The sequence below is a fragment of the Saccostrea cucullata genome, unplaced genomic scaffold (assembly GCF_032062105.1).
Source record: "Saccostrea cucullata isolate Sc308-1 unplaced genomic scaffold, CSIRO_AGI_Scuc_v1 ctg10663, whole genome shotgun sequence".
Taxonomy (NCBI): domain Eukaryota; kingdom Metazoa; phylum Mollusca; class Bivalvia; order Ostreida; family Ostreidae; genus Saccostrea; species Saccostrea cuccullata.
This window is the reverse complement of record NW_026923725.1, coordinates 9,974-19,575: the sequence shown is the minus strand read 5'-3', so window position 1 is coordinate 19,575 and position 9,602 is coordinate 9,974. Positions and strand designations below refer to the sequence as shown.

Below are 9,602 nucleotides of genomic sequence, written 5' to 3'. Positions count from 1 at the left end.
ACCCTAGAAACCACCCCCTGAAATCAAGCGCTTATGAGTATGACAAGGACATAGAAAACCATAAAGGGAATGCATCAATCACCACACAAATTGATTTCACTTATTATTTTGCTTAGAAAGATGCAAAAACTCAGTGTACCTATATCTACTTTGACAAAAGTATGTTTATTAAAGTGTACAGAATTCCAGTCTTCAACCAAAATAAATGTGTCGTGTCAAAATGCAAGACTCAACAGATTCTCAGAATGGAAGGAGGATGTAAGACATCAAGTGTCTTATGGTCACTTCACAGGATGATCCCTCAGTCAGCAATAAATTATTATTGTTGTAATCAAAATGATTCATAATCACCAGACTTAAATTCAAACTTTCCTTTGTAACAAGTAGTACCGGGTAAACATTCAACAATTTCTTAAAAACTATTTCATCCCTAAAACAAAAGATTAAAGACTCCTCTCCAAATATGGCAATAAATAATTAATATCTATGCATTTTAGGTGTACATGTGGTACATGTCAACCTATTGAATGTCCAGACAACAGGTTTTGCTGTCAAGAATGTGACAAAACAAAAGCTAAGATAAATGAAGGAAATGAGCAGACCAAGAAAGATTTTATTTGCATAACATCACATCCTGGTTTTCAAAGTGTTTGTTTGGATCCATGGGTTTTAGAAACAGCATATTATGCTTACAGACAAGATTGGGGAAGGATACAAAAACCCCAGCATCAGTGAGTGTCTTAATAAATAAAACCTTACATAAAATACAAAACATTAAACAAAAAAATAAACATTCATCCACATTTAAATATCCAACACATTTTATGTATATTAAGCACAATCTTTACAAAAATGTGCAATATTTTAGGAAGTTTAGATATGTGGCTTATCGTCAATTAGTAAGATGGTGTTGGGGTTTCCTGGGAAAGAACAACCGTACTCCTTTACCAGCCTGTGTAATGTCAAGCATTAGAAATGCATTTCCTGCAAATGATGGACAATACAAAAACTTTGAGTGGCCAAATAACTAGAAACCTAGGTAAGCTCATTCCAACAATTAAAAAAACTGCCGAATGTAGCATTTCTCAACAAACAGTTCTTACAACTTGTCAGACCTTAGAGGCAATAAAATAAGTACATACTGGTTTTGGTAATCAACAACAAGATGTTTGTGCATTCTGCTAAAAAGGCTTCTATGGAGTTAATTATGGTATACATTTACAATTTTATGTGGTTGTAACAATCAAATTAGATTAGTACAGAGCACAATATATAGACACAAATAGATGTATCAAGTGTCATTATCTGTTATATCTGGACACGAACATCTCCACAGCCTCTGCCTTGTCCGGTTGATCTGCATTTGCGGATAGAAAATTAGGTACCCTAGCACGTAGATTATCGATGGAATCTCGTAGTTGGCTTGGCCCTTGGATATATCGATCAACCAACTCTTGTTGGAGGTGCATGGCATAATCTAAAATACAAAGTTTTTCAACTTACTGTCTCCTTCAATAACGATTTAATTAAAAAAAATCAGGTGATATAGAAGATTAACACAATGACTCTGTTTTTATATGAAAATAACGTTTAACACATGAATGTTTCAAGATCAACTTAAAGTTTCTTTAATATGATCCCATACCATAGGTAGGCTTAGTTTTGTCAGGACGTACAACAGCTTGTCCTTTCCTTCCTTTTGGGTACCTGATCGTGAAGCATGGTTCTCCTTGTCTGGTGAACATTTGGTCACGTTCCGAATTCTCATTGTAATGGAGTCCAGCCAAGTAGAGTCTGGTTATTTATAAAAAAAAAAAAATCACAAATTAATTAAAGCATATAGTGTCTTTCTTGGTCAATGATCAGCAATTCAGAATATTAGAGAGTGCCAGTTATTTTTAAAACAGTAATATTCATCATACGGCCACCTCAGTGTTGGAATGTATTATAGCATTTCACTCACCGACATAACATTCCAAGATAAGAAAAGGCTGTATTCTTGGGAGCAAAATGGAGAATCAAGCTATGAAAAGCCTCCAACGAAGAAGTCTGCTCCTGACTGGAAAGTCTTGATATGTCTTTTAAGAGGGTCTTGTTTAAAAGAATCTTTTCCAATTGCTCAAAGGCTTTGCTTGCTAAAAATAAGAAAAAAATAATATACATAAATATAAATTACATTTGTAATGTATTCTGGATGACTGAAATTTTTTACAGAATGATTAAAATATGAAAAAATAAATTGTTGTATTTGAAAAGGCAAAAAAAAATCATACTTGGATTAAGCCACTCTATTTCCCGCTCGTCATCTTCTTCCAGGGGATCATGAAGACATCTTTGGAAAAGAGCATTCGGGTGGTTGGTGTGGATGTTTTGCACATGCTGTATGACCGACTCCCACTTGGCAACAATCATATCCCCGTTGTTATCAGGTGTAGAACCTGCAGACCAATACATATGATTGGTGATGGACTGCTTCCATTTACCAACAATATCACAATCCTTGACCTTGGCTAAAGCATCGAGTTTCTTTCCTGTGCCTACAAAGTTAATTTATTCATGTGTTAAACTCATCAGAAATTTGTTTAAAATATATATATACTTGTAAATATTTATACTACTTGAATTTCTAATATAATTTAAATATATCCGTACTGTTCACTTCGTTTATTCTTCATTTATTAGTAGATACCTTTGGCAACATGCCAGATGTCATAGAAGTGGTTTGTTCCATCAAGATTTTCTTTTATCCACTTGTTATTCTGTCTGTGTCTGTCTGTAATAAGGGTGTCTAACTGTAACCCCTCATCCTTCAGAAATCTTACACTTCTCTTTAATCCTTCATGCTCACACCATGAACTATTTGGAACTTCATTACTCTGAAGAAAAAATAGAACAGGAATCATACATGTATTCTTAAACGCCTTCTACAAAATGTTCTGTCTAAATGTATCATGAATTGATGAATAATGAAGAAAGCATGATTTTGTTTTTACATTAAGAAAAATAAACATACTGGCTCATTCACTGAAAATAGCAAGAACTATTCTATAGTCCTTCCAAATCACTCAAGAGGTAGATTATGCATAACTTAGATAAACACACCTGGCTGAGATATACATGTGATAAACATACCTGATTAAGATTTACATGTAGTTGTTCCAGAAAATAAAGGTGAACAAAATCAAGTCTAGAAAAAAACAAAGGTTTTAGTATCATGCCAAAACTTTTCAACACAAAAAGTATGCATCAAATTTTTTCCTCACAAGCCCAATCAGGCTTTTGATGGCAAAACCTTACTAGCCAGAATAAATAACTTTTTACACCCCCCCCCCCCAACTGAATAAGAATGAAATGACAGTTTTAATTCATTCAGATAAATGTGCAATGCTCAATCATATTTTCAATCACCTTAAAAGATTTCAGCATTAATTTGACGTGTAAATGTTTGTGCCACCAAGAATTCTCAACAACAACACCAACTATGAAGAAGAAATTAGAAAAGAGTAAATTCAGTTTTTAGGCTACATAAATAAAATTCCCTGGTTCTCAGTTCAATTTGGGAGGAAGGATTTTATTTTAAATCATTTTAATGGTGATAAGTATCCAATTATCTATAAAATAATGATAAAAATTCTTTGATCATAGATTTACATTCCATACTGTTCATGTCTAATCATTAGGTTTGCATTATTCATTATCAAAATTTGAACATCGTAAGCATTATCTTGTAATGTATTTTCAAATGAGGTAGCAAAGTTTCTTTGCAAATGGTTTAATGGGAAATGATAACCAACTTTGCATTTTAATCAATTAAATAAAATTTGGAATGTTGCTACCTCAAATTAGATGGTGTGGGCCTGAAAACCAAAATTTTAAATTTACTTGGCCTAATATCAAAATTTTATCACCTTGCAAAAAAAAAAAAAAAGATTTAAAAAAAAAGAAGAAGAAATCAAAATAATAATGATAATATATAAAAGTACCTGCACTTGTTGAATGTCTAGAACTTTGTTGATCTTGGTTTCAATGAAAGTAAATGCACCATATTTCGCACAATGACCAGGGCTGTCTGAGCGTCCATCACCAGCAAGCACCAACCCTCTGTTCTGTGACTTTAAGTCGGCAAGAATAGTACTCTGTGCCTGCTTCCAATGTAGCACAACTGTTGGCAAAACATACTGTTGTTGATGCCTGAAGATGAAGTTCATAAATATTGTAAAATGTACCATCATGCAGAAGAGAAAATCCAAAATATTTATAAATTTTAAACTTCCAGGATTTGCCCAACAACTTAGAACTGGAATGTTTGATAAAGTGTGCTCGTGAAATGTTATATTAAACCATCTCATCCCAAATATAATTGATAAATCAACAATCACCTTGATGAATGACCCAGATAAGACATTGACTATAAACCAATCAAGTTTCTAACACATTGAAAAGTAATTCTTACCTAAAAAATGTACTGCGTCCAAAACAAGCCATATTCAACAACTTGAACATTAGAAGGCACTTGCTGCTTAGACTGCCAGAATATAAAATGGAACCTGAAAGTAGGGCTGTGTATTGAGTACAAAAAATCGATACAATATGATATTTTATAATGTAATATCCGATTTAATTTGATTCTTTAACAAGTATATCAAAAAAGTCTTACACAATGCAATTCATTCAATGCATGAATTTTATAAAAAAAAAAAAAAACTGTTTTAAAACCCATTTCGAGTTAAGTTATTTTTTCCATACTATGTTCTTGAATATCGATATGTATCGAAAATTTGATATATTATTGATACAGCCTTACCTGAAAGAAGAAGATTTCCAGCTGGCATTTTGCCAATATAAGGTTGACTTGCCCAATTATTGACAAAGTTACACGCAGAGCACTTCTGCACTATATGAATGCAAGTTCCAACTCTCTTATCGACAATGCCACGAGCTGGAAGATGACATTTTGGGCAATACTGAAATAGTTGAAGAAGCTGCCACTTAAATACTAAAAACTTTTCCTCCAGATGGCAAGGTTCTGGCTCCTCCATTGGCCGTTCTTCAGTACTACAAAATTAAAGCATACCGTTAGAATTATCTGATGTTGCATCAAGCAGCTCTAGCAAGATTTAAAACCAGTAATCACAGAATATTTGGGAAATCAGAAAATGCTAAACACGTCATATGACTTATATTTACATGATATTCTAAGAATTAATATTTAAACGAAAATGTTCAAAAGCGGGTGTGAAATGCTATATTTTAAATGATAAAATGGTTCAATGAAAGCAGATATGACCTCCGATTACCATCAATGAAATTGTCTCTTTATTGACAATGACCTCTGACCTTTCTTATAATCAAAGATGATTATCTGTCTTGTGTGGCTTTGAAAAAAAAATGTAAAAATTTCCAAACAGAAAAACAGAGACAGACCTTCAAATCTTTTAACCATAAAATATTTAACTATAAAAGCTCTTTAAAGCCTAATAGCACAAATCCTTGCAGCTATTATGTGTAGCAGTGGCCAGTGGGTATTATAGATGAATTTTTAAATTCAGCTTAACATGTGTACTTACTTTTCATCATTTTGTATAATGTCATGAGTGGAGCTTTCAGTGTCAGAATTCTGGTCTGCAGTGTTGTCGAAGATACTATTATCCATAAAATCCTCCATTTGTTCCGCCTCCCCACACTGAACACCAACATCACAAGTCTCGCACTTCTCAGACATGTCTACCTGAATACCTAAAAAAGGGTGTAATGTTTTATATTTGTATCCCATGATATAAGACTCTTCAATCTTAATATAACAGACATGGACCCCCCCCCTTTAATTAAGACAAACAATAAACTGACACCCTTGGCTCTGTGATCAGAAAAAAAGTTTTAATTTACAACATCCACAACACACTACTTTACCTATACTTCTGTAGCTCTCTCTTTTCAATCCCAACTGTGTTCCCCTCGACTGTTTTTTAGGGGGGTCATCAACAGGAAAGACTACAGTTTCATCTGTACATACAGCCTATAAAAATTGCTTTAAATCAATTAAAAAATCAAAAGTGTCAGCATGAACCTAGCAAAAATGGTCAGTGCTCCATGTTGCGACCAAAAAATTGATTTTGCGACTAGAAATGAAAACACACTTGCATTTTCGCGACTGAGAAAATTTGGGCTGGAAACGTCCAATTTTTAAGATCGGGATCGAAAATTCTTTTGTAAAGATTCTCTATCAAGAAAATGTTTGAAGACATATACTTTAATACACTTTACAAAGCGTTGCATGGACTTAGATCACGTAATGTTATGACAGCATGGCACTTTTTAAGATCCGACCTTGTTATTGAAGCATTTGATCAATTGCTTGCTTATCACAATGAATCATGATTGTATTTTCATGCTAATAAAGAGTTTTGGCAGCATTTATAATGACTGTGTAATGGGTTAGGTACGTAGTAGTAAGTAAACATGACAAACAGCAGGCAAAGTCCTGTCTCAACAGCTGTCAAGCTTGTATTTTCATTTGATAAAATTTTATTCCTGTAATCAGATTACTTAGTGTTCTTCTGTACAACTATAAAGGTACATGTATTCAATAAAAATATTTCATTCAACCTAGCAAATTTTTATAGTCACAGTAATAAGTAATTTATGATATAATAAAGACATAATACATATCCTTATTTAAATTATCAAGTTTTAGTAACAAATTGTATTTTTTTTAATGGCGAGTGAAATATTTGATTATGGCGACCAGAAATTCTGAAATGGCAACCAAAAAATTTTTAGGTCGCCATTTTGCGACCTGAGAGCAAGTGTGACTTGGAGCACTGATGGTTTTAGAAATGAAGCTTATTATTATTCTGTAATTACTTTAAAGTGAATTTTACAGGGCAAAAACTCTATTATACTGAGTTGGATCTGCAATTTATCTATTAAATATGTCAATAACTTACTGTATCCTGTGCTTTATTTGGCTCAAGTGAACATACAACTTGATGTGGCATGTTATTGGAAACCTGTAAATAGTGCGATTCTTTAAAAACAAAGTAAAGGTATTAAAAGGTTTTGAGCTTAACACAACTCTTAAATTTATATTTTAGGCATACGCTATATTAGATTCAATCTTAATTAGAATATTTTTTTAAATTCGCTCACATACTTGCTTCATTAACGATGTTAGTGTAGCTTCACTAGCGATGTTAGTATAGCGAGTATGCTAGAAGCGAGTACACTAGAGGATCTACAAACTAATTTTAATTAGATTGTATTTAATTTCACTATCTAGGATATCAGCTATGGGGCATTCCTTTCACAATCTTTAAATCTGACTGCCTTATTGTCAAATGTATTGCATTTATTGCAGTTGTATTTGTGTTTGTTTGTATAATCTTCTGATCTGTTAAACTGTTGTTTAGTTTCTATGGTATATTTCTCTCCCATCATGGAAGAAATACAAAGTTATTTTAAATGCTATGTAGCAATCAGTTACCTACACAGGTGTCAATTGATTACACTGAACAGTGAGTGAGTGAACAACATTTGAAGGGGCCCTTAGTTATATGACTGAATATGGCAGACAAATCCCCTTTACAATCTGTTTCCAGCTCCAAGTTCAAAAATGTGCAAATGTGACAGTTTCTCCATTAAGTTTGGTCTACAACTTACTTGCAGTCATGAAATTATACTTACTAAGTCACCTACAACAGTTGCTTCAGCATTCAATAAATTATCTCTGACTTCATCTTCTTCTGAAGGAATCTAAAATGAACAACCCAAACAAAAATACACTTTTAATGCTTTATGTAAGTTCTAATAAATGCAGTAAACCAGTATTCTAGTGCATCAACATTAAGAACTTGTCATTTTGGTATTGATGCACTCCAATTATAAAACTTGACCAACACTGAACATATTCAAACAAAAAGTTTGTGAGCAATTTGCAATTGCTTTATCAATCATGAATCAGATCAGATGACAGATGGGAGAAATTTATGTCTGTTTTAAATCTCCAGCTAATTTATCTTTTACTTTATTAATATTTTTCCTATTGCACACTCAATCAATCATATTGGACTTACAGTGGAAGCACCTGCTTGTGACAACCTTTCACAGACTTCTAGGTCTACAGCTTCAGTGTGTCCCGATAAAGCGCCATCAAACAACTGTTAAAGAAATCAATCATTACTTATCTTGGGAGTTTCTACTTAAAATATATATGCCTCCATTACGTTTTGTATGTACATGTATTTTTTCATTCATTGAAGTTGATATCTCATCTTAATTTGGGTACTTGTGACATGCATGGATATTGAACCCTGCGAACATGTTTATCCAACATTTTAAAATACTTTATTTCGTCTTACCCTTGATATATTAAGCTTTTGTACAGCCCGTCGTTGTTGTTCAGGCTTTGATGATGAGGGGGAACGGATGGTTGGTACAGCCCCGGGCCTGAGTGTAAGTTTTTTCTTAAACCCACTCCGCCACTGTTGGTAACCCTCGAAGTCTGATGGGACTATAAAGTGGTCTCCGCAAATAACTGATGTATCTACCCCACGCTTCCAATCTTTCCGTGTGGAGGAAACGAACCTGTCCCACTTTTTTCTTACATTTAGGTCTGATGGGAACTCGTGCAGGGATGAATTTATGTTGGTATTACTGCACCCACCAACCACGCATCTTCGCACCATCTTTCCTCGTGTTCTTGATGTGACGTCACATCCGATCTCTGGAGGCGCGATTTACGGAACGAGCCGAAGATTTCACCGATTACAATTTTTTTATTTTTAACCAACAAAACACTGAAAATATCTAGTTTTTGAATGTTATATACTTAAAGAATTGACCAATAAATATATATCATTAACATACGGAGAAAAAACTCATATATAAAAAATACGCAAAAAGTGCCAGGACCCGCTCTTTAAATAGATTACATGATTAGTATGTATTGGTCCTGCTGAGAGCAAACAACATTGTCATATATAAAATATATATTGTATATTAGAAGAAGTAGGATTTAATTCGCAAAAAGTGCCAGGACCCGCTTTTTAAATAGATTACGTTTGTAAATCATATGTCAGTTTTAAATATTTCTAATTCTTCACATATAGTATTCCACAGAGAAAAATGAATTTGAACTACCCTATATCAGTCATTCCCGTATAATTCATACAAATGAAAAAACGCTATGTCGCCAATAAATTTCAAGACATTTCAAAGCTATGGTTACTGATATTCAAATTATTCCTTGACCCTTTATGTTAACATATTTTGCCACACAAAATAACATTAGCTGTTATATTTTTTGATATTTTTTCTCCGAGTATTTACACAAAAGGAAGTCCGGAATCGTGTAAAAGGCGATGTCGCCAACGTATACCTTGCTGGTTAAATGTGCATAACCTGGTCGCATTTTGTTCTAAACAAACAAAAATTGTTTTAATTAATGAAGAAACATGTCAAAATCACATAAATGAAACTTTAATTGGTAAATGAATAACAATTTTTTAAACAGACCTTGATCATCGCTGTCGCCAAATTTCACCTAACCTACCGTAACAGTGTTTGAATAGTTTTTAAGATAATACAATATATCGTTAGTACAG

At 33.3% G+C, this 9,602-nt stretch overlaps 1 protein-coding gene across 2 annotated transcripts; it reads right to left on the bottom strand.

Moving 5' to 3' along the window:
* Positions 1–330: 330 nt before the first annotated feature.
* Positions 331–8,915, bottom strand: LOC134264758 (uncharacterized). Of its 2 annotated transcripts, XM_062747041.1 has the most exons (14): positions 8,358–8,915; positions 8,073–8,156; positions 7,684–7,752; positions 6,948–7,010; positions 5,911–6,016; positions 5,568–5,736; positions 4,805–5,055; positions 4,454–4,547; positions 3,984–4,191; positions 2,690–2,876; positions 2,274–2,537; positions 1,964–2,135; positions 1,646–1,794; positions 331–1,477 (listed from the first exon to the last, which is right to left on the bottom strand). In XM_062747041.1, exons 1-14 carry the CDS (start codon positions 8,682–8,684, stop codon positions 1,302–1,304), a joined length of 2,319 nt encoding a protein of 772 aa, XP_062603025.1. In that variant the 5' UTR covers positions 8,685–8,915; the 3' UTR covers positions 331–1,301. The 2 variants fall into 2 exon arrangements, with proteins under 2 accessions (XP_062603025.1, XP_062603026.1); XM_062747042.1 differs by lacking the exon at positions 1,646–1,794 and having other exon boundaries at positions 1,314–1,477.
* Positions 8,916–9,602: the final 687 nt, after the last annotated feature.

Coding starts and splice junctions, on each gene's coding strand:
- LOC134264758 (XM_062747041.1), bottom strand. CDS start 8,684: ATGGTGCGAAGATGCGTGGTTGGTGGGTGCAGTAATACCAACATAAAT. Junction 5,056..5,567: donor ATTATACAAAATGATGAAAA/GTAAGTACACAT, acceptor TTAATTTTGTAG/TACTGAAGAACGGCCAATGG. Junction 2,136..2,273: donor AATAGAGTGGCTTAATCCAA/GTATGATTTTTT, acceptor TCTTATTTTTAG/CAAGCAAAGCCTTTGAGCAA.